General features: G+C 41.2%; 1 protein-coding gene across 7 annotated transcripts in view; it reads right to left on the reverse strand.

The window, feature by feature from the left end:
* Positions 1-7,436: 7,436 nt before the first annotated feature.
* ZNF462 (zinc finger protein 462) overlaps positions 7,437-24,920 on the reverse strand; it is a 134,496-nt gene continuing 117,012 nt past the window's right edge. For 6 of the 7 annotated variants that reach the window (XM_074330792.2, XM_074330798.2, XM_019734207.3 and 3 more), the window contains exons 11-13: positions 15,817-15,949; positions 11,343-11,466; positions 7,437-10,215 (exon numbers count right to left, since the gene is read on the reverse strand). In XM_074330792.2, coding sequence (XP_074186893.1) covers positions 10,008-10,215; positions 11,343-11,466; positions 15,817-15,949 — 465 coding nt within the window. In that variant the 3' untranslated portion in view covers positions 7,437-10,007. The remainder of the gene's footprint in view (positions 10,216-11,342; positions 11,467-15,816; positions 15,950-24,920) is intronic. The other variant, XR_012495875.2, reaches the window with a different exon arrangement.

The following is a 24,920-nucleotide window of genomic DNA, read 5'->3' on the forward strand; positions in this document are numbered from 1 at the left end:
GCCTCATGTCGTCTGGTAGGCCTGGAGGACACCAGACAGGAAGTGGTGGTAGGGCTCTTGATAATTCATGAGAGCTAAGCTACAGCTCCTGGAATGAGTATGGAGAGAGGCAGATGGATTCATGGTGTGGTGTGAAGTAGACGACTGGACCTGGGGATATGTTGAAGGTGAGGAGCTAGTGTGACAGAGGGGTCAGGGTCAGTGCCCAGGTTTCTCCTTGGCTGATTGTGTAAATGGTAGTGTTTTCCTGAGACTGGGAGCCCCGGGGGAGGAGCAGGACTAGTATAGACAGATGGTGCATGGGGTTTGTTCTTTGAGGTGACTTGAGCCTGGGTCTCGGGGGAACAGGAGAAACAATGCCCAAGCAAACCAACAGAAAGACAACAAACATATGGATGGAGACCTAAACATGAGAACAAACCCACAACCTCCTCTTCATCTGCCTCTTACCACAATCTGAATTTTTAGCATTTTCTAGAAAACTGAAGTGGAGGGAGATGTTGAAATAGTCTTACAAGCCAGGGATGGTAAGTAGAAATTAGTTGGATAGAACTTGTTATTAGTGTTTTACTATGTGTTAAAAAAAAGTCACTGATGTTTTGTATCTTTTTAAAGTCTATTTTAGGAAAAATCAAAAAAATATATATGCATGAGACCTTTTATAGGTTTATTGCTGATGTTGACCCCTTATCCCCCACAGTTCTCTGTAAGGTCTTAATTTCTCTAAACCCCAAATCTCCTACTATGGCAGTTTTCAGAATCCCATCCTTTGAGGTAGGGGAGGCAGTGCTTTATTTATGATCACCCCATATCCCAGATAAAGGAAAGGAGACTCAGAGAGGGTAAGTGATTTTCCCACGGTCCCACTGAGAGTCACTAGTGGAGCTGGTGTTCTAAGACAGACATATCAGATCCCAAAGACCTGTATTACCCTCTGCCCTCACCACCTCCCTGAGAAGTAGGTTGGGTAGATTAGAGGACACAGGCTTGGGGAAAAGGGCTGTAATTCTTTAATTGTATCCAAGGAGAGACTCTGGTTCTTGCAAATGAATGAGAACTAAAGAGGCTGGGTCATAAGGAAGACAAAAGCAGTACATCTGCTAAGCACTTCTCCAGAGTCAAGGAAATGGCCTGAGACGGGGAGACATGGCTACTGCCTGCAAAACTCTCAAAACTCTTTTAGGGATGGAGAAATTTATTACTATCATTTCTAAGTAAGAGGACCTTTGAGGAGTAGAAGCATTGCATTGGAAAAGACCCAGTTGTGCCGAGGTCTGTGAGAGGTTCCTGAAGCAGAGGACATTCCAGTGTCAGGACAACCACCACAGGAGCCCCAGCTTCTCCTACTTTGTCGGTGGACTTCCCCACTGGAACACTCCTGGGAGCATCAGGTCACGCTCTCATTTTTAGTATTCACCAAATAATCATTCAGCACCTACGTACGGGGTACTGCTGGTTGGATAGCCAACATTTAGTCCCCCTTTCCTCCTTCCTAATTGAACAAAGATTTTTCCCTCATCCCCTTCCTATTCCAGATGGAAATCATGATTAGCCCAAGACAATCAGATGATGGTGATCACTGGACAAAGGTCCAGGGCTATATGTGTGGGCCAACCTCAGTGACGCAATCAGATTACAAGGAAGGTTTTTCTTCTAGATGCGAAGAAAGCATATAGCACTGAGCACTCATACAGGTAAAGTGTAGCACACTGCCTCTCCCAGAGTCTGTGCTCAATTGATATTAACTGTCATCATCATCATCATCATAGTTTTTTGAAACCTCTTTAGTTTTTAAAAAATTTTTCAATGATTTGGCAACTTGGTTTCCAAGGGCTCTCAAAGTGCGATGTAGAAACCAGTTAGGATCTTCCAGCATCTTTGCCAATCGTAAGCAAGAGTCGTGCAGTGCTTATGTTTAAACCAGGGCAGGGACCATATTTCCACCTCTGGCCAGACTGAATAACTGATTTAGAATAATTAATAGAAACCAGACATCTCCTCACGCTGTTTCCACCAAAGCGTGGCCCTCTATCACGCAGTGGACGCCTCTCTCCTGGCAATGGCAAGCAGGAAGGGGTGGGATCCGGGGTGGCTGCTGGAACTTTAAAAGTGTCCTCTGAACACCTGCAGAGAAGCTTTTCGCAGAGCAATACTTTTGTTTCTAGAAGACTCGAAGATAATTGCACTAAAAAAATAAAGACTCATCTACCAATAGCACCTGCTTACGGTTTCCAGGCGATAATTCCTGCCCGTTCTCAGGAATATTTTTCGCTTTCCCATTCCCAAATCCCGAGATATAAACTGTTTTCTGTTCTCCGTGATGAATCGTTTCCACAAAGTGACGGTCGGTACTACCAACCACCTGGGTTCAAGGAGCTGATTTTCCTGATTTCCCGACCAACTTTTCTCGGGATTCGGGAATGGGTAAGAGAAAAAAACTTCATGAGAACGGGTGGGAATTCCTGCCTGGAAACCCTACACCTGCTCATTTGATACCAAAGGCCTTGAAGATGTGGGCACCAGCTAGATCCCAGCTGAACTACCGGTGGTATCACGAGGTCCCCTTGGGCCCTGCCTCCTTTCAGAAATTGACACGGATGTGCTCCTGCCTCACCTCTTGGTCAGTCAGGCCACGAATACTTTTTGAGCACTGTACAGGGGGCCAATTGTGCTCATAGTACCACGGGAAGCCGAAGAGAGCCTCTTCCCTCAACAAGCGTGCATTTCACACTCGGTGGCCCTCCTCTGGTCCAGATTCTGCCTTATCTCTTTGCATTTGCACAGTAGATACTAGTATTCTCCATTTTATGAAGCAACCAAGGCAGAGAAAGACTAAACAGCCTGTCTAAGGTTTTAAAGTGAATAAGAAGAGGATTAGAAACTAAAACTGAACGCTCTTTGAGCCCAGAGCCCATTCTGTCAGCTAAATATCTTCTGTTGCTACACATTTTGTCTGAAGAAACCAAGCCCTTCACATTTTCGCAGGGCTCAGCCAGAGAAAAATCAGTAGGTGTAGATTCAGTGTTCACATAGCAAGTGCCTACAATGGGCTAAGCATGCCATCTTGTCTCTAATCTGTTTTTATCTTAAGTTGCTTTAAGAAAGAGACCTCACTGTCCCTTCCCTACAGATGGGGAAACAAAGCTTCCAAGTCCGTAAAGAGTTACCTACAACGAAGAGGATGATGATGGATTATATCTGTTGGGCACAGACTATGGGAGAGACTCTATACTAAGTTCCTTACATATTTAATCCTCATATCACTTATGACTAGGTACTTTTATCCTCAATTACACAGATGAGGAAACTGAGGGAAGTTAATTGCCCAAGGTCACACAGTAATTGGAGGAGTCAAGATTTGAAATGAGACAGCCTGGCCGCAGACTCTGCTTTTAGCCAGCTGTGCTATATTTATGTACCGTCTACACTCATGAAATAGAATAAAAATTTGGTCATGCTCTTCAAATTCCAAGTTCCTATAACCTTCCTCCTGCGTCACGATGCCTCCGACATTTTGGCATCTGGGTTAGCACCAGAAAGTCCACTAGGGTAGTCTCTTCCCTGACCCAAATCTGAAAAGGAAGTGAGTGACCATAGACCCAGACCCACATGATTCAGAAGAGGTTTTTCTCTTTTCCCCTATTTGCCCTTTAACGGCTCCCCCCCACACCACTTTTGGGCCTCAATGACTAATCCTTAAGCAGCATCTCCCCTTCCAAAATGTCCAGCAGCCTTCAGGCTGGTGTCATGTCGGAGACAGAAGGACACACAGAGCCAGGGCTTCCTATTGGATAGGCTACTGAGAGCCAGAGTCCTGGGGAGACGTGTATGGGCCCAGGCGGGTAGCTGCAGTCTTTCAAACAGCCCTCTGGAGTAGGTTCTTTCAGCTTCAGGAAAAGGTCAGAATTGCAATCTTGTGTTTTCACACATCTTAAATGGATTTCAGAGGCACTGGTGCTGCCCCTGCTCCTCTCTTTAAACAATGTGGTTAAGCTGCTGTAGCGTAGCTAGAGGCTGCATTCTTCCCGCACTGTGATGTGCCTTTTGGAAGTCATGCATGCAGTTAGCTAAACCCAACTAAGCGGCTTCATTAACGGGAGCGAACTCAGGAGAGAAATGTGAATAGAAACAAGGCAAGTTTGCTTTCCACTCCTAATTCAAGAAGCCGGATAATTAAGTGGGCGGAGAAAGGAAGCGTCCCTTCTGATTCCATGAGCTCTCTCTCTCCCCCCCCCCTCGTTAGAGTGTGTGTATGTGGGTGTTGTGAGGGAAGTCCTAACAAAAGATTTATTGCCCTGGACCCTCTGAATAAGCTTTTCCTGTCATATGGAGACCATAGTAATAACTGTTGCCAGTTCTGTTCAGCTTCCCTGTCCCTTCCACTTACTCCTCTACAGGGCCCTCAGCAGCAGCTCCAAATCTTAACCTCTCTGCTCACTCCTCCCCCACCTCTCACTTTGGATTCCACCTCAAAGACAAGGTTCATCAGCCTGAACTCAGTCACCCCTTGCAGATGCACACACAGAGCCCGTTCCCTTTCCTCTTACTTTCCCTCTCCAGGATAAAAGGATCCCTCTTCATCTGCAAAGCCAATTGCTCTATTGTGTCCTGGATCCCAGTATGAGTTGGCTTGTCAGTTACCCTGCTGCTGCTATGGCTTCTTCCCTCCAGTGTAACAAACATCCAAATCACTCGTATTCTAGAAAACATTGCCTCCACCCTGCCTCTCAAGATACCCTCCCCTCACCTTTGTCTGCTTGCTTTTGCATCTTGTCAGTCGTCTTATCCCACTTGTCACAGCCACGTATCTCCACTGCCATCATGGCCATTTCTGGCTTCTGCTCCCTCATACTCTGCAGCTGGTCACCACTGATGTCTAATTATCAGACCCAGTGAAACCCCCTATCCATTTCCTTTTCACCTCTGGGAAGGAGAGGAGGACGGTGGCTGAAGTAACCTCTTGAGGGGGAGCTGGTGTTCAGTAGTCTGACATGTCTTCAGAGAGAGCGCCTAGAGTTTCAAAGACATTTTTCATCTACCAGACTGCATATTTTTAGATACTTAGATATTTTAAAAAGCAATCTCAAGCTCCGAAAGAAAATGTAACGTTGATGCCAAATCAGATCACTAACACTTGGTATCAACAGGAATATATTTGAATTTAAAAAGGCTAGCTGCATCTGACAGCAGTGTCTCAGCTACTTAAAGTCGAGTAGGAGTGAGGAGTGGCGAAGAGAAGTCTCCAATAAATGTTTGTGAAGACGGGATAGGTGATAAGTAGGGTGACTGTCCATATCCTGTGACATGTAGGAAATCAGGGAAGGCTTCACGTCCAAAGTTATATTTAGGCTCAGTCTTGAAGGGCAAGTAATTTCCGGTGAAGAAAAGGAGTTCAACATTGAAGGCAGAGGGAACGGCATGTGCACGGTAGAGCATTTGGAAAAGAACAGACATTTTCAGGAAATGATGAACACAGTACTTCAAATCACCTTAGTCTCTTATGAAGGAGTGCTGTCCCCTATCACACCCCTGGCCCTGAAATCTAGAGAGCTGCAAAAGCGAGGATCTCATAGTAAGTGTTGTTGAGCTTAGGGCTAAAGAGTCACCCTGTGTATGAACAACCAATTCCTCATGTGCCTCCCTAAATCAAATGCACGCGTGTGGATGGACAGAGAAAATGTTCACAATCAAGGCCACCTTTCCCCAGGGTTGTCAGCATCAGCACAGAGGTGGAGGCAAAGCCTCACAAAGGGAAGTTAAGGGTTCAGCAAGCCCCAACATCTCCACTTGTTGTCATTTCTCCCACGTTGCACCTCTATCCTATTTGTCTGGAGACTGGTGCCGCGCGTCTCATTGTTATACGCTGGCGAGCAACAAACAGTTGCTCAAAAATAATGGTTAAGTAGATGGGTAACGGGACCGGCATCCTGCACTTTTCTAAAAAACAGAGGGTTTCTATCTCCCCTACTGTTTTCAAAGGAACACCTTCTGGGAGTTCCTGATTGTGGTAGAGGTGGCCAGCTAGTGTCCCTCCTGGGTACATTGGTAGACAGACAAGACCACACATTTCCCAGGCCTCTTATGGGAAGGTGGGGCTCTGGGACCAGGTCTAGCCCATGAAGCAAGGCAGGAAGTGATGTGTACTACTTCCTGGATGAGACATTTGAGTCGGTAGACCACCTCCAAGCTCTCATCAATGACCCTGGAACTCATTTTTTGAGATCCAATGGAGGAGCTTGGATTCTTCAATCATCAGATGACAGGGCACCCCCTCGCCCTCCCCGGCGCGCGCACACACACACACACACACACACACACACACACACTTACTCGGAATTTGTAAGAATTAAACCTCTATTGTGCTAAAGGTTTGCTTTGTTGCAGTCTTACTATGACTAATACAAGTATCAGTAAATTCTACTTCCTCTCCATAAGACACAGGGAGTATGGCTTAGACATGAACTCAGTAAAAACATTGCTCATTAAATATTTGATGGAAGCTATGAGGGAATAGCTATGCTTTGCAATAGACAAGTTCTTGTCACTTTCTCTTCTTTAGAAAAACATACAGAAGAAACTTCTCAATCTGTAATTCCAGAAAATGTGTAGTTCTCTCTCGAACATTTGATAATAATATTACTACTACTGTGATTCTTGGTCATTTTTTGTCTTGCTTACCAGGAAGCTCAGAGACAAGTATGTGGCTTCTGTATAGCCTCAGGGAATGCATTTTGCTAATTCCTTTTGCTACTCAGTCCTCATTTTTCCTTTGGGTCCTGATTTGTTTTTTCTAATTGTGTTCTGCATTCATGTAAATAAAACTTTCCTTTGTGAAGGGGATAAAAAAGATGAAGGGTGAGAACCAAATTTTTAGAATGAGCTCAGGACACATGATCCGTTTGTCTCCTAACACTGAAGGAAGTCAATCAGCTCTGAGTTTAATTTAACAATCAGTGCAGTTAATTTTATTTTACTCTTCTTCTAGGTTTCATGACTTATGTTTTCCTTTGATTTACAACAAGGTAGCTCAAAGAATAACTTCATGGTAATTACTGGTGCAGGATGCACAGTAACAGTTTGAGGCAGTGGTTGTGACTTGCAGTTAAAATAACCTGGCACATGGATTCAGGGTCCCCAGATGACTGAGACTTCCTCCTTCTGAAGCTTCCTACACCACTGTATATGTATATTTGATGGAAAACATTCCCTCCATGAAATTTCCCCAGTTGCTGATAAATATCTGATATAGAAATATTAACATTTCTAAATCCCAGCTCACACTTCACCTTAATTTTATCTTTGCTTTCCAGATCTGTGTCGATTCAATGGCTTGAAGTATCTCATGTATGTGCATTGAAAGGCAATACTATATTATTTCTACATTTATCTGTAGTTATAGCTATAAATGATCTACAACAGATGCACATAGACACATGTGAAAAAAATTCTTTATTAATTTCTCACATTTCATTACAAAATGTATGTTGCAAACAACTTGAATAACCTACTTGTGTGTTTTTTGTTGTTTTTTAAACCCTTGGCTTCAAGAACTCAGGATCCCCTATCTTTTATCAAGTATGGGGAAACACTGATTATTGGAGTCAATAGGTTATCATTTTGCTATTTATTTTCTTCTCTCAAGCTCTGAAAAAAAAATGTCCTCTGTATAAATTAAACAAAAAAAAGTTGTAAATTCTATGTCATTACAGTCAACAGAATTATAATAATGCATCCAAAATGTGCGGCCACAAAATATCAGGTATATGTTTGAAAAAAGAAAAAAAATGACATTCTAGCCTTGTTAAAAGGATAATGGTCCCATATTTTTATTAACAGGTTAGCAAAACAAAATCCAATGGATTACAATATTTACATGTTATTTGAAAAATAAAGTAGTGATAAAAGCATGTCACAATTATTTTCTTTTTTTCTTTTCTTTTTCTTTCTTTCTTTTTTTTTTTCATTTGTTTTTTTTTTTTTTTTTTTTTGGTAATCATTACAAACACCCAATCCAGGTATGGAACTGTTTAATACATTTGAAATGAGGCCAATTAAAAACAAATATGGACACAAAATGAATCTTTGTTTAGATAGTTCACACTTTCCCCATTTTCTGGTTTCCACATGATGGCCCTCATCCCTAAAAAAAAAAAAAATTAAATTAAAATAAATGCCCTACAAATAAAAATTCTTAACAGCAAGAAAATAAAAGAAGAACATGCTTTTCAAGTAAGCACTTATTCCACAAATGCAATTATCTTTCCATGGATTTTATTTGAAGCTGTGTGGGACACTGTCATCTCAGCAATTCCCTTTCCCTTGCTTCCCTCCCCCTCCCTCAACCCTTCCAAGTAAAAAAAAACAAAACATGAAAACCAAAGGACTCACTCACACAGGCACTCACACACACACACATGAAAACACACGCACATAAGAACACACGCACACAGGCTTCTAAAACCTAGGCTTCAAGGAAAGTTCTTTTCTACATTTTGGAACGAAACCCTCTGTTCACAATCAGAACATATTATAAATGTAGACTTCGATTTAGTCTAAGCTGCTCCCTCCTGAAAAAGCTAATATGGGGAAACAGAGCAGCTGGCAGCTAGATTTAAAAAAAAAAAAAAAAAAAAAAAAAAGTTCTCCAGGCTCCTTGTAGGATATAAGTATTTCTTGTCCACTCTCACCAAAGGGATGGGATTGCCTTATCCCCCAAATTAAATGAGAACCCCCCACAAAACACAACGCAAACAAAAACAGAACACAGATTTTAAATCACACACAAAATCCAGCCCATCCTAACAGAAATTATTTGTGTGAGACGGATAATGTGTTAATTTGACAAGCAACAAAAGGGTGAAGAGGACTTCCTCGTCTGGCCCACAAGCTGCATAGCTGTGCCGAAAAGTTTGGTTCTTCAGTTAAATAAAAAAAAAAGAAAGTTAATTTCTTTGTTATTTCCATGTTTAAAATAAAAACATTCCTATTCACAAAAAACTAAATCTCCTTTGCCCCCAAATTAAAACAGTAACAACACACACAAAAAAACAATTTATATGAAAAACTGAATTGTGCTGTGTTTGTAACACTCAAATTGATAGAAAATAAACATGTGGCAAACAAAACTCCACAGTCACCTTAAAATTAGCTCGTATGAATCTACCAAATTCTAAATTATAGTTGAACACTAATAAACAGCTTACCTGGAATAAAGGATGACAATTCACAAACAGTTATCTAATAATTAAAGTCTGTTTCTTTTTTTTGTTTTGTTTTTTACTAAAATAATTAAAAAAATCACAGTATTTTAAGAAATAAAACCCACATGGGGATTTTAAGCACAATTTGTGTTCCTTTCTTTAAAACTCTTTTTTTTTTCTCCATTCACCATCTTGCCCAGCAGTTCTCTCTACATTTAACCACAACGACGACAGGTAGTACTGACAAATGCAGAGAAATCCCTTGGTTAAGTTTGAGGTACTAGGAAACAGGTGACTGTTTTATGCAAAGCAGTTTTTTCTTTTCTGTTTTTGTTTTTTTTTGTTTTGTTTTTTTCCCCAAAGCGGCTGCAGTTAGGTCTTGAAAAAGCTTAAGGTATTAAAACTAGAAAAACGCACCGAAAGTTGTGCGTCAAAAAGTTGTTCCCCTAAGAAGTCTTCTATTGTCACGGAGTTTCTGTTTCCACATCCTGTCCAAGACCACCACAGAGCACACCGTGCGCATGGGAGGTACTTTCATGTTCCGTAACAAATGAAGCTTCCATGATGAAGATCCGGAAGAAAAGATGTAGTGATGGAAAAGGAGCCACATATTCCAACCATTTAAATAACTTTAATTTACATACTCACTCACACAGGTACCAGTGCTTTGAAAATAGATTGTTCAGTCCTAAAAAGCAGCTTTGTTCTGTCTTCTCTTTTCTGTCCCCAACTTCTCAGCCCAAGCTGGCCCTCCCACTTTTTCATCATGGTTCAAGTAAGGTGTGATTAAGAATTTTACCAAAACACTTATTCTTTTTTGGCCTCTGCATTCTCCAGGAGAGATTTGTCAGCAGCTACTACACAGATGGCTACTGTCTCATTCTTTAGGGAAAAGTCTATCCCAATTGCCTCGTCATCTTCCTTTTCCTCTATAGAGGGCACCTTAATACTGTCCTCCACACTCTCTTTCAGGTGGATTTCTTCTCTGCTCATCTGCTTGGTGTCATTCAACGCCCTAGAAAAACATGGATGGTAGAGACAGATGAATATATTTATTTTCCTAATGAAACGACAAGAAAAGAGTCATGTCCTTATTTCCCTCATCCTAAAAAGGCCTTGGGGTTTCCCTGGAACAAATGCCACAAATGTATGACTACACTGTGATTTATCCTTGTTACCTGTTATGCTTAGGTCAAGTATTTCTGGTATCATATCAAAGATCTGAACTTACAAAAATATCCATTTTTATACTATGCTTGGATGACATCATGCTTTGTTTCTAGATGAACATAATTGGTTTATGTTCCCTCCTCGGGGAACAGTGTTAAGTCATAACTGGTAAAATAGCAAGAATTGTCTTACGCTCAAACTCATCAGTGGAACGCGGAAGCTAGGAGATTGGCTACTTATTAAGATGAAAAGAGCAACTCAGATATTAAAGATGTAATGGACAGGTCCAGAGGCAAATCAGAGAAACAAAAAGCAAAAACCTGAAGCTGGAACCCATGCCATGGGAAGCTTATATATATTCTCTGAAGTTTAGACGCTTCAGGTTTCAGGGGCATTTCCTGCTGAAAGGACCAACTTGTAGGTTCTGTGTTTGGTGGACTAAGAGCATTTTGTGGAAGGGACGATTTCATATTCCAGGATCTTACAAGTGTTTTCCAGGTATGCTCCCACCTACCTGGGAGGCAGGCAGAAGCTGGCTCTGTCCCCGAGGCAGAGCACGGAAGGCACCAAGAGGTGCGTGGGAATGTTCAAGGCCACTCAAGGAATGAGTCATCAGAGGCAGGAGCAGAAGCCAGATCTTTTGACCCCGGTCCACGCTCTATCAGAGAATGTCACGCTAATGAAAGCTGAAGGGACACTGGCTGGAGAAAGTGCAAAACTTCTACGCGAGGGAAGGTTTGAGCAGGATTTGTCATTCGTAAAGATGATTGTTCATTTGACTTGTGTCTGGGTGACGATTTTCAAAACCAACAGAAACGGAGAAACCTAGTTCTTGACAACTGCCTCTCCTCCCATGCCCAGAAATGTGACACAGAGGGCTCTGGGTATTATCAGGGGAACCAAAAAAAAGAACCTGGTCTCCCTGCCACCTCTCACTTGGGGCAAAAGCATTCTTGGGATAGCGCAACTTACATGCCATGTCTCAGCACGTGCCGTTCCCACTCGGAACCCTGTGAAAACGCCCGTCCGCAAAATTCACATGGAAAACGCTTCTCAGGGTTAATAGCAGCCCCATGGTCAGAAAATCTCATTAGATCTGTAAGGAGAAAACAGAAACGTTACCTGTGTGCTGTGGGAATAGGCAGAAGAGATAAGTCAACATTCATCAGGAAACCTGCTCTCCTTCCCTCACTTGAAAATCCATTCATGAAAGCAATTTCCAGATCTCTTATTCTTTCTCCTATCTGGCTTTTCACCAAAGGGTATTTCAAGAATCGCTCCTGGTTCCCAGGCCCCAAGCGTCCCCATTCCGCCTCACTTGCCCAGCTGCTTCTATTACACATAATCTGGGTTTTTCTTGCCTGAAGAACGCCTTCTGCCCATTCCAAGGGTGTCTCAGCTTTTTTTCCTATTGAATCTCTCCCTCCTGTGATGTTCTATCAGTGGCTCACAGTTTAGCACCTATTCATTTTCTGTTTGACAGAGGTTTACTTTGCTCACGAAAAAGAACACAGACTACTGAAAGCCCCGGACTGGGTTATGCACAGTAGACCTCAGGGTTCCGACTCCTTCCGAGTGAGAATGCCTTCCTGACTCACAACTTGTGGTCATCTGTCATGGATATCATAATCAACACCTCCCAGGGTGGCTACAAGCACTGCATGGGAGCCACAAGCAAAGAATCTAGCATGAACGTGAATCCTGGACAATGGGGAGGCCAGTGTGTGAAAGCATGTCCTCAGCTAACCAGGGAGCCTGGCCAGCTGCCCGGTATCTACTCAATTGGTGGAATTCATGAATGTGGGGATATACAGACAGTTCTGGACAGGTCTGTTGTAAACATCAAATATTGATTGTCATTGTTTGTCTCCTCCACGGTTCTGGGCACATGTGAGAGGTCTGATAAACGTGGATTGGCTGGCTAATCGTTTACAGGCTACTCCTCCTGGCAAACTCAAAGATGAGAGCTTACACAGCCTTTGTGTGATCCATATGTCTTTCATTATACCACAGAGGGCCAAGTCTTCCTGTGGGTTATAAACCACAGCACCTAGACAGTTCTGCAGCCACGTTGCAAAATGAGGGCAGTGCACAGGGAAATGGTGATCGTCTCCACTATTTGATCAGTCTGTGCCTGTGCATACAAGATGTTACAGGAAGACGTCTCCTGGTTGAAATAGTCCATCTAATAAAATCCTCAGGATGACGTTAACAGGATAGGTACCTCTCTGCTGCCTTAATCTTCAGCACAAAAAGCTATGTGAATGGGGCCAGTTTCAACAAAAGATGAAACATTTTCTCACAAATTAAGAAGATCACCACACAAGCCATTAAAAATAATTGCACAGACTATCTTCCTTGATTCTTTTCATTGGAAATGAGACAGCACCATCTGCTCTGCGCATTAATTCCTTAGCAGGGATTATCTTGGGCAAGAAATCAACAGAATGCCTTCCTGGCTCCTCCCAACTGCATAATGAGAGGGGGTGGGGAGGATTCTGCTTGGGTTAATTTTGATTTTTTTCATGCCTGGTTTCTTCTCTTTCAAATTCCCTCTGAGCTTTCTAGGCAGGACCTGCAGCGTGGCCACAGACAGTCCTCTCTCCAGTTCTTGTGTTGGGGAAGGATGCTGAGAATGGGGTAACTACGAGGATGTGAGCCCCCCAGAACTGAGAGGGCCTGATGAAAGTCTGACATTGCCAACGAGGGGCATGCTCCTGGCACATTTGCTCCTTTACCCTTAGGAAACATGAAACCAGTCATCTATTCTTTCCAATGGCTCATGCTGTTTCATCCTCAAAGGAAGAGGCCAATCATTACGTGTCACACATCAAATAGCTCTCCATCAGCCCCCAGAGCCTGGCTAAAGCCACCTCCCACTCTCGACTCCTAGAAGACAGACCGTCTGGCAAAAACACCCCGAGGCTGTGGTGTGTCGTTTCTTCTTGTTGGCAAGAATATACCTAGATGGTGGCAAATTGATTCAAACGAGATGAGACAAAGGAGGCTGTTCTTTCAAGGATTGGCGAGGGGGACCGGAAGCTTCCGGCTCATGATTCCCATTAACATTACTAGAAGTTACTCATGTAAATCCCTCACCCTCTGAGAGAGGAATACACGCTTCTCCGCCCCAAGACTTTTCCCCCCATGTGGTTAAGGCTCATGAATGTGACGCTACTTGCCAGGGAGAAGTGATCAGACACCATGAAGCTCTTTCCAGTCAAACGGAGCTGGTCTGATGCCACAGTGTTCGTGCGAAGGGGGGTGGCCACGCCGGGCAAGCAAGGAAATTTGTGCATACACACATTTTCTGGGGCCCCACACATCTAACTGCCATCTTTTTTCTTCTGATTTTCTATGCTTTTATTTTGGAGGAGTCACAGGGGAGGGGAGGACTAACGGGGTTCTCGCCTCTGCAATGCTTATGCAATGCTTATATGCCTCTAAAATCACGTGTGGTCAGCGTTAGACATTAAAAAGTCATAGAAGCCAAGGAAGAATAATTGAAATCCTGAAGAGGAACAGCAGGACACAGAGCATCATGAAACAATAAGAGCCTCTCTACCTTGTGTCAAAAGCACCTTCTTCCTCTGGTCACAGAGCACAGACGTTAAAGAACTCATCACCAAGAACGTATTTGTGAAATGTTAACAAAAATGAAAATGAAAAACCGTGATTCTCAGATCACAGCCAGTTTCCTTGTAAGAATGGATGACCATGGCTCCTTAAAATTGTAACTTGACAACGACAGTCAACCTATATGGTGAAGAAGTTTCATCTGTCCATTTCTTTTTCAGGCTGACCATGGGCACCCTGGCACAGCTTGGCTGGCAGTGGTCTTAGCTGGGAATTCAGGGGCCAAACTGGACCCCCACTGTGCAAACCTGTGGTGTACTGCTGTGGTGGGGGTGGGGAAGAGGGCAGGGGCAGGTCAGAAAAAAGAGCAGGGAGAGAGGGAAAAGGCCAGCTAATGGGCTTTCTTAGGCTTGCGGACTGACCAAGCAGGAAAAACAAAGATATTCTGCAGAAGTGCACCTTTGAGTGAGGCCCTAGCGCCACTGAAGTGACACAATTCAGGGTCAGGTTTCCTTCAGGGAACGTCTCACTGACAAAGGGTTGCGGAAATGGTACGTAGTGTAAAAGGGATCCTGCCTTTGGAGCCAAAAGACTAACTTTAACCTCCAGTGGTTTTTTTTGTTTTTGTTTTGTTTTTTTATTGAATAAGCTGTTAAATTTTCTGGGCCTTTATTTCCCCATTTGTTAAATAACAGTAACACCACCTACATTGCAGGGTTATCATTTATTAGGTGGTTACTATGTTTCAGGAACTAGGTAATGTCTTGTGTATGATCTCACTTAAAATTTATACAACCTTTGTAAAGGAGGAAGGTGATATTTTATTATTATTATTATTATTATTATTATTAAATGCACAAGGAGTTAAAATAATTTACCAATTTAGCTAGTAAGTAATGGAACAGGGAGCCAAATTCAGGCAGGCCAACTGCGGAACCCTCTACACTACATAAGATTAAAGAATGAAATTATCTAGAAACGACCAACACCAGGCCTCACATGTGATGATGCTCAACAGCAGCCACTGATACCATTTTTCTCATCACCAGGATGACATCTGTAGTGTTTGTTTCTCATGTTGATGTTGTCTGTGTGCTTTTGATAAATCTGCAATAACTCAAGTAACATAGACCAACCTATATGCTTATATGCACTGTCTTGGCATTGCCACAATGTTCTATTTTGAACAATATATAAAACCAACTCTAGATCACATAAATGTGTAACTAAATATACTTTTGAAAACCTTCATTTGGAAAACAATTACAGACTAAGAGGAAGTTGGAAAAATAGTACAAACATTCCATGAGACCTTCCCCTGCATCCCCTGTAAATACACAGCTACATGAAAGCTGTTGGTCTCTTTCTCCCTCTTTACAATGCAAAAACAGCAACAAAGAGATTCAGAAAAGAGCCACACCGAGGACTCAGGGCTCATGCCCCTTGCACCCTCCCCCAAAACCTCAGCAGTGTATGCCCCAGAGCAGCAATTTTAAATAAGCGTTCAATTGGAAGCTCATTTACGTTCCTCGATAGCTTTACAGTGTCATCCGTTTTGTTGTCTGCCAGTCCTTATTCTAAGGATTCCCTAGACACCAGTTTTCCTTATTAAAAACAAATCACCGCTATATGTTTTTAATAAACAAATAGCTACAGTTAGAGAGAAAACGCCTGTTTGCCTTGGAGTTTCTATAGCTGGTAATAGTTTACAAAGACATGGCTCCTGACATGTTTCTTACGTTAGTCTGTTCTGCTACTTAACTGAGAAGGATCATTCCTTCTGTTGCTCAACAACCTCTGCCTCCCTTCTGTCTCCCCATGGACATGCTGGCTGCCATCTGGGACTCGGGGGGGCAGGGATGAGACTAACCTCTGTCATCAGCCTTGCTGTTCATTTCTTCTTCTTTGTCCTCGTCATCGCTGCTGGAGCTCTCCATCTTTTCCTTCATCTGTTCCAACTGATCCAAGTTAACCCGTCCAACCAGCTCAAAGTTACGGCTTACCTGAAAAAGGCCCAAACAAATGATGGGACAATGAACAACAGACTGAATGCAGCTCGCCCTGGCGGAGAGCTCTTGTCAACCTCACTTTCCTGTGACTGTGTTTTTGGAACGAGGACCAAAAATATCAGTGCCTAAGAGGTCCTTTTCTTCACCGACCTTTCCAGAGGTGGATCCATCCTTTGCTCCCACAATCCACCATGTTCCATGGAACTGTCAACGTTGGACCTTCCTTACCAAGCTTAGTAAGAAATGTGAGCTACAGTCAACAGGAAATCAAAAGTATCATGAATCCTGGGGAATCGAGTAGGTGACTAATAAGCAGTTTTTGAGTTGAATTCAAAGGGGTAACTTTTGTAAACTACCCTAGTTCCAGATACTTCTGGAAGTGAAGAGGCTTTGTAAGTATCCTAAAAACTAGCAGTGCGAGTCACAACCTTTTTCTCCATGACACTCAACCCAGAGGGCTGTGGGCTGTCTCAGCAAAGGCCAGGTGACAACTATTTGATTCTAATAAAGAGTGATGGCTACTCCTCTGTGGAAGGCACTGTGTTCCCCGTTGGGGGCCAGGAGAGGGACCCACAAAGATGAATGAGACCCGGTTTGGGCCTCCAGAGGCTCACAGTATAGTTGAGGAGAGAAGACAGAGATCATTCATTAGATTCCAAGGCAGATTTCCAAAGCTGCTGCAGTAGAGAGTGTAATGAGGGCTCAGAAGAGGAAGAGGGGAATCGATAAGACAATTCAAAAATATTCTCTAGGACAGAGATTTGCTGAGCACCACTGATTCCATATGCCTGGCAGATGGGGACATCATCATCAACTGTGACAAATGTGAGAGAGAGACTCAGAGTATCAGGGCCAACAGACAAGCCCTGTGAAAGGCTTAATATTGTCCCAATGTCATGGTAAGAGGTAGGAAGCATTGAACAGGAGGAAGAACGCTCAGGATAAAAGCTCTTTTAAAACAAGAGAGACAATACATTGCTCTAACTATAATAATGAAGTCCATGAAATCAGTTACTTCGAAAACTCAATACAAGGGTGGAAAAGATGTCTGCCTCAATCTCAATGCTACACACTCAGGGAAGGCAAGTTCTTGTTTTGCTCATTAAAAAACGTTTTAAAAATGGATAGATTAAGGTGAGGAGGAGGAGGAAGAAGCGTTCTGAATCTTTATTTCTCCTTCCTCCCATCTTAAGAGTTCACAGTAACAGTCTCCACCTTTGCTTGTAGCACCTTCCTAACTAGGGATATATCTGCTATGCCTTACTCCTACGGACCTCTATGAATTTTTATGATATAAAAGCCAGCTCTGTACGAGGTATTGCAGCCCCTGCTTCTCAAGGAGCTCATGGTGACAGAAGAGCTGTCACCAAACCAAATGTTCTTTTTTCTTTTCCTCCTTCCTCTTTCTCTTCCCTTCACTGGAAAACTGTGAACATTTTGGATGATACACAGTTTTAAAAGAGTACAAGACATTTTTACCATATGATATTCACCTGAGGCTGACTCAGGATTTAGTTGCCCTGAAAGATTTCTAAAATCTTTTCTAGGCAATTAAAAGATTTAAAAGTAAGAACTGAAAATTCTGCTATGTAATTAGAAGATTTTCCAATAAAAACTCTTGATAGTGTTGGGTTCTTACTCTACTTTAAATCCTGAAATCAGCCATCCAATATTAATCTTAATACAAAGGGAAGACTCCTTGCTGCATTTCTGAGCCACTGTCTCTTACCTGGATTATTGTAAGGCCCTTCCCTCTTCCCCTCCCTCCCTGTTGGTTCCCACCATCCATTCTTGTTCCTTTTGCATCTATTCTCCAATGCCTTCTGAGTGATTTAAAAAAAAAAAAAAGAAATCTGTTCATGTCAGTCTCTGCTTGCCCTGAGGATAAAATCCTCATTTTTCACTGTGGTTTGCATGGCTGGCTATCATCTTATTCTGGCTCACCTTCTCCAGGCTGACTCCCCTTGGTTCCCACCACCCTGAACTTACTAAGCTTCCTGGAATATGCCATGCTCTTGACTTTATGCCTCTCTCTCTGCACATGCCATGTCCTCTGTCTAAAATTCTCTCTCCTTCATGCGGGGACTCCTCAGTCTTCTAGCCTCACTTCAATGTCACAGGGGGACATTCTTTGAACTTGTCTTTGGTTAAATACCCTTGCTCTGTGCTGCCACAGCACCCTACACTCCCCCTTTATAACTCATCCCACTGAGTAATTGTTTAGTCAGCACCCCCCCTGCCCCCAACTGAACCGCACACCATGAGGACGCGGCATCTGACTGACTCACAGCTGGATGGCCACTGGACACTGCAGTGCCCAGGTCAGAGCCGGTGCTGTTCTCACCTCCTGGCTACTGGGGGTCTTCATTTTAATTTAATAAGATTTTCCTTTCCTATGAACTTTCACAAAGAAAACTTAGAAAATAGGAAAAAAAACTCATTTACAATCCAACTACTTATACATACTAATTGTTAACAAGTTTGTGTACTTCTGTCTGCCTGTTTTCTGTGCATAGATTATTTACACTGATGTAATCATACTAACACATATGCAAGTATATCCTGTTTCTTAAGTCTGGCATGGCTTAAATATCATTCTCTGTGTAAGTATTATTTTTAATCATTATATAATGTTTCATTATATTTTAGTTTCCTTGACTATTCCTATGAGTTTACCTTTGGCTATTTCTGGCTTATTAAAAATGCAGTTATAAACTTTATTTTACATAAACCTTTCTTTAATGTTTAGTTTTAATTTTATAGGCTAAATTTCCAAACATGAAATTACAGGGTCAAAGTCAAAGAGTATGGATTTTATTAAAATTCCAATATATTTCGAAGTTGGCTTCTAAAATGACATACGAGTTACTTTCTGGTCCTGGAGATTGGTGGGCCTCTGATTACCTGTTTAATGGTGCTGAGGAAATATTGAGGGAAATTCACCTTTTTCTCTGGAGATAAGAAATATTTATTATCTCGTTTCCCCAAAGGCCCACAACAGAGAGACAAAAAAGTAAGGCTAGGAATGTAAGATTTAGAACCTGGATCCTTGCAGCCTTTTGAAGGCAAAAGAAGCTACCCATGGTTTTGAAGGGTAGACTTTTCAAATATATAATCACTCAGACTGTAAAACTATATGCAGATCCTTATATCCTGTGAAAGGTATTTGGGAATGTCCAAAACCGAAACTGCCCTGTGAAGGTCAGTAACCCAGAGTCATGGTGAAGTCTGCTGTCCAATAAGAATGTGAGATGAAGGGCCATCGACCAGCAAATGCTTTACCCTTAAAGTTATACTTTATTCTTAAAGTGACAGTACTTCAAACCCTCATGCTTAATGTTCAAGCTTCCTAACTACATTTGTCTTTCTGTTTGTTGGTTTTTAACCATTCAGCAAAGTGGTTTGGATCTGTCCCTAGTATACAAAAGAATTTCCATACTTGAGGCTTATTCAAAGGGGAGAAGCATTACATGATTTACAAGTATTAACCAAGTTGAACATGCATTTTCATATTGTCCTAGGTTGGTAAACCCAGTTGTATAGCAGAGACTGATATAAACTTGCTTGTTAATGAAAAAAAAAAAGTAATTGGATACACTTGTCTTCAGATTACTTAGCAGACATTAAATGGGGGAGACAGTGATGAAGAAAAATCCACTTAATATTTCCAGAGTTCCCACTGACTTAACATTTGTATTTTCAAAAAGGAACACCCAATCAGGATAGCCACATCACCTATGAGTACATGTCCATGTTATGAAGAAAGGCCAAAGTGAATGTTTTATTTCTAGAAACAGGGACACCAGAAAAACTGGCTCTTATATCAGAAATGCCTATTTCAGCCACAAACTGAGAATGTATAGTGCAGTGAAGATTTTAATGGATTTATAGCACAGGCTGGCAAACTTTTTCTGTAAAGGGCCAGGTAGGCAAATATTTTAGGCTTTCTGGACCATAGAGCCTCTGTCACAATTACTCAACTGCTGCTGTAGCTTGGAAGCAACTACAGACAATAAGGAAATGGATGAGCTTGGCTGTGTTCCAACGAGACTGTATTTATGAACATTGAACTTCAAATTTTATATAATTTCACATGTCACGAAATATTAGTCTTGATTCTTTTCAACCATTCACAAATGTCAAAACCATTCTTAGCTGGTGGACCATATGGAAACAGGCGGTGAGCTGATTTGGTCCATGGTCAGAGTTTACTAACCCCACGTATAATATCAGGTGGTTTAGGCAGCAGATCTTTGCTCATCTTTAAAAGTCAGCATGGGAACGAGGGAAGGAAATCAGCAAAGCATTTTCTCTACAATTTCTTATAGGAAGGTGGTCAAAAGTGCAGGTAAAAATCTTGAATTCTCAGATAAGAGCATTTCAATCGGAATTCAATCAAGCTTCTAGAAAGGATAGCTAAGTGTACAAAAGTTCTATGGAAGAGCTGTGTCACCATATTCGCTCTGTTCTATTCTGCCTTCCCATTTTATAGATACCTTTATCAAGCATTTAACATGCTGGTTTGTAATTCTTTGGTAAGCTTTTCTTGACCACTTGCTTATAAACTCGTCCAGGGTAGTGACTAGTGACTGTTTCTTATTTAGCTTTATATGCTCAGTGCAGGGTACAGGTCAGTCATGTAGTTGACACCCAATAAGTGTTACGTGAATTTACCGGTAACGTAAAAACCCATGGGAGATCACAAAGTATAAAAAAATTCATAATATTGCCATAAGATGTACATCCCATGATAAAAATTTGCTTGCTAATGAGAGAAAAAATTGGACATTCTCTAAAAGACTTTTTTGATTCTTACCAAATATCTACTATGTGCTAAAAATTAATCCAGTAGTTTTTCTATGTTATCACTTAACCCTTATGACCATTGGGTAAGGTATCTGTTATCTTCCCTATTTGTAGATGAGGAAAACAGAACGCAAAACCAGTAAGGAATAAAGCCAGGATGAGAACTCACATCTTCAGATGCTATAGCTCCAGTTTCCCCATTATAATACAAATCATCTGTAGAAATGCACAATTATTCACAAAATAAGTAAATATTATCCATGGTATACTGGCTGAACACAAGAAGAAGGAAGGAAAAAGTATTGTGACAATAATGTTCGGTTGCAAAATTGGATGGCAGAGAGGAGTAGAATTTTTTGAGACATTTTCTTCAGAAGAAAAATGTTCCTACGAAGAGTAAGAATAAAAGATGGGCAAGTACCCAGGAGGATATGGAGGACAGAAGTCAAGGAATAGATCTACGTAGCAACACAAACCAAATCAGCGCATTTGGAGACTCTAAGCACAACTCCCGTCAAAAAAGCCAAGGTGAAAGGTATCATCAAGGAAGTCCAAGAACTTCGCTGTTGGCCAATTGAGCTGTTGCCAGTCACGTGGGCTGGAAATCCAGAGGCAGAGATCCTGATGCTGCTGCTGCATTTTGCTTATTTGAACAAACAGGATCCTTAAAATCTCCTACCTGAAAAGTGATTTCATTTATTGATTTATGTCACAGCTCCTGGAGCCTTTATTGTACGCAGGGTACTATACTAGATTTTGGAAGAAAAGAGAAATACGTAATGTGGTTTCCACTTTAAGAACATTGCACCCAATGGCAAGACAGGCACTTGTTAAGAATTAAGTGTGAGTTGAGGCAGCATGAAATAAATGCCTTTATAGAGGAAGAGAGGAAGAAGGAAAGCCCTATGGAAGCTTGGAAGCAGCAACAATTAATTTTGACTGGAGAGTTTAGTGGATAAATTCAAAGGTTACAGGCACAGAACATCTTCAAATGTCTACCTGAGAAATATGATCTAAGGTTGTGCCGGGCACATCCCTCTATAACGGTCACCCCTCTTGCTCATCTACTTCTGATTTCTCTGTCTTCCAAAATACACAAAGAAACAGATCTACGGTGGATAAATCAAGAAGCCAGACTAACATGAGGGAAAACGGGGGTGAAATGACACAATAATCTTATATAGAAACCTTCAGCTTGCAAAAATCCTTGGAGTTGATAAAGCTAAAGCCGCTAGTACTTAGTTCAGAAATTAAACGGAATCCGAAAAAATGGCCAACGGTGTGTTTATGATCTGGCATGGGGAAGGTCCTTCTTTTGTCATACTTCTTCTCATTTTCTTTGCTGGAAACAAATGTTTCATGTGACTGTTAGGCCACTGTGGATTTCACTAGTCCAGAAAGCTGAACAATTTTATTGGAATGACGAAAATGTTGGTGATTCCTTCTGAGCTTAATGTTCTGCTGCTTTCCCCAAACTGGCAAAAAGTGAGAGATACGAGTTCCTTAGAGTTCAGCCGCCTGAGGCTCCATTTGTATAAAAAATTAAAAACATTTCAAAGTAAATTAAATTAGTGAATGTGTATTGCCTGAATAGACTATCCTTCTAAATTTAATATACCGAACATGACAATTTTATGAGCAAACTAAGTTAGAGATAATATATTTTTATGTTCCTTAAACTAGCAAAGAGACTTCAGGACTATAAAGAACACTAACAAGGTACTGCATACACTTACACTTTCTTTTTAAAAAATGTGGGTTTTTTTGTTTTTTTTTAATGCAAGTGCAAGGTTTGTTTTTTTTTTTCATGACTTCAAACTTCCTAAAAATGTTAAGTATTAACTTTCACTGGCATTGCTAATAAATGGCACTACCGGTAGGTGATTGTGTGTGTGTGTGTGTGTGTGTGTGTGTGTGTGAGAGAGAGAGAGAGAGAGAGAGAGAGAGAGAGAGAGAGAGAAAGAGGGGGGGAGGGAGGGGCATGGAAGGAGGAAGAAGGGAGGGATTGAAATAGTAGAATAGTCTGTCTTTTAGAAAATCTAGTGAGATCAAAACAAGACAGGAAGTTGAAAGATGAAAAAATAAAAATCTAAAGAGCCTGCACTGTTTACTTTAGATTCCAAGAAATAACAAGTGCTTCCTTGTTCCCCAGCACAAAGATAAAGGTCTAGGAAGACAAGATGCAGTGTGTTACCTTGGCTTCTGAGGATAAACAGGGCAGTGTAAACCCAGCGCACTGGAGAATTTGGTGCTTAAAAGGAATAGTATATTTGACTTCAAGGACTCTTCCTGCTGGTACCAGTATTTTGTCTAGTCATGAACGATACCATCTGACATCTTTAGAGACATTTTCTGAGGTTTACAAGGTTTGCAGGCAGAATTGAGAAGTCCAGTTTTGAATGTCCAGTTCTGTTTAACAAAATCCTGACTGAAAATACATCCTACAGTGTCTTTTAGTTTCTTCGATAGATTCTTTCCACCACACAAAATCACCTAAAGCTACTCGTGGAAGAATGTAATGAGTAACGCACTCAACAGCAAGTCTTACTGGAGAGAGAACAAAAAGTAAACCTTAGCTTAGAACCAATTGCTAAGTTCTATTGCACATTTTACTTTTGGTAGTTTACACATTAATCTGGATCTTGAGCATCTTGTAGATATATGTGTTCCCAGGCTCAACGTTATAAGAAAAGACTTCAGGAAATGAACATTTATTGAGCACCTACTATGTGTCAGGTCCTGGGAAACTTGCACCTTTTAGGTACTGAGGTATATTTTCCTTACTATAAAATTCATCTATTCTTTTTGAAAAATTCACCTATTTCAAATGAACAATTCAATGAATTTTAGTAAATTTGTGCATTTGTGCTACCCTCAACACAATCCAGTTTAAGAATCCTTTGTCACTCTAAGAAGTTCCCTCATACTCTCTTCAATCAATCCCTACTCCCCTATTCCCAATCTCCAGCCCCAACCAACCTCTGATCTGCTTTGTCTCCATAGTTTTACATTTCTAGAAATTTCATATAAATGGAATCATACAACATGTAGGAGTTTGTGTCTGGCTTCTGTCCACTCAACATGATGTTTTAAAGATTTATCCATGTTGTTACATGTATCAGTAGCCCATTTCTTTTTATTGATAAGCAGTATTTACTCCATTGAAGGGATATATATATCACACTTTGTTTATCCATCAACTTTATGTGGCAGAAGACTTACTGGATCAGATGGTAAGTGTATGTTTAAGTTTTAAACAAATTGCCAAAGTGATCCAAAGTGGACATGACATTTTATATTCCAACCAGCACTGTATGAAAATTCCAGTTTCTCCACATCCATGCCAACAATTTAACACGATCATCTTCTTAATTTTAGCCATTCTAGTGTGTAGGTAGTGATAGTTTACTGTTGTTTTAATTTGCATTTCCTTAATGATGAGTCTCAATGAGCATCTTTTCATGTGATCATTTGCCATTTATATATCCTCATGAGTAAAGTGTCGATTCAATTTCTGTTTTCTCATTTTAAGTTGAATTATCTTATTATTGAGTTATAAAGGTTCTTTATATGGTTTTTTTGTTAGATAATTACTCTACAAATATTTGCTTCCCATCCGTTGCTTGCCTTTTCATTTTTTAATGGTGTCTTCGGAAGAGCAAAAATTTAATTTTGATGACATTCAATTTATTGATATTTTTTCTTTTAATGTCCGTAGCTTTTGTATTGTAGCTAAGAAATTTTTTCCTAACCCAAGGGAAATTTTCTAACATTTTCCTAGAAGTTTTATACTTTTAGCTCTTATGTTGAGGTTTACGATCCATTTTGATTTAATTTTTGTGTTGGGAGTGACGTAAGGGTCAATAATAATTATTTGGCATATGGAAGTCCAATTGTTCCAGCACTCTCTATTGAAAAACTATCCTCTCCTTATTGCCTTAGCACCTGTGATGCAAATCAACTGACCACACATTTGAGGATTTATATCTGGACTTTTCCTTCTGCACCAATGATCCAGGCATCTATCCTTATGCCAATAGCACATGCCCTTGATTACTCTAGCTTTATAGTAAGTTTTGAAATAAGGAAGGGTGAGTCCTTGATTTTGTCCTGTTTCCACACCGTTAGGCTATTCTAGGTCCTCTGCATTTTTACATAC

This window comes from Rhinolophus sinicus, chromosome 16 (assembly GCF_057876585.1).
Source record: "Rhinolophus sinicus isolate RSI-liver-muscle chromosome 16, RSI-T2T, whole genome shotgun sequence".
NCBI classification, from domain to species: Eukaryota; Metazoa; Chordata; class Mammalia; order Chiroptera; family Rhinolophidae; genus Rhinolophus; species Rhinolophus sinicus.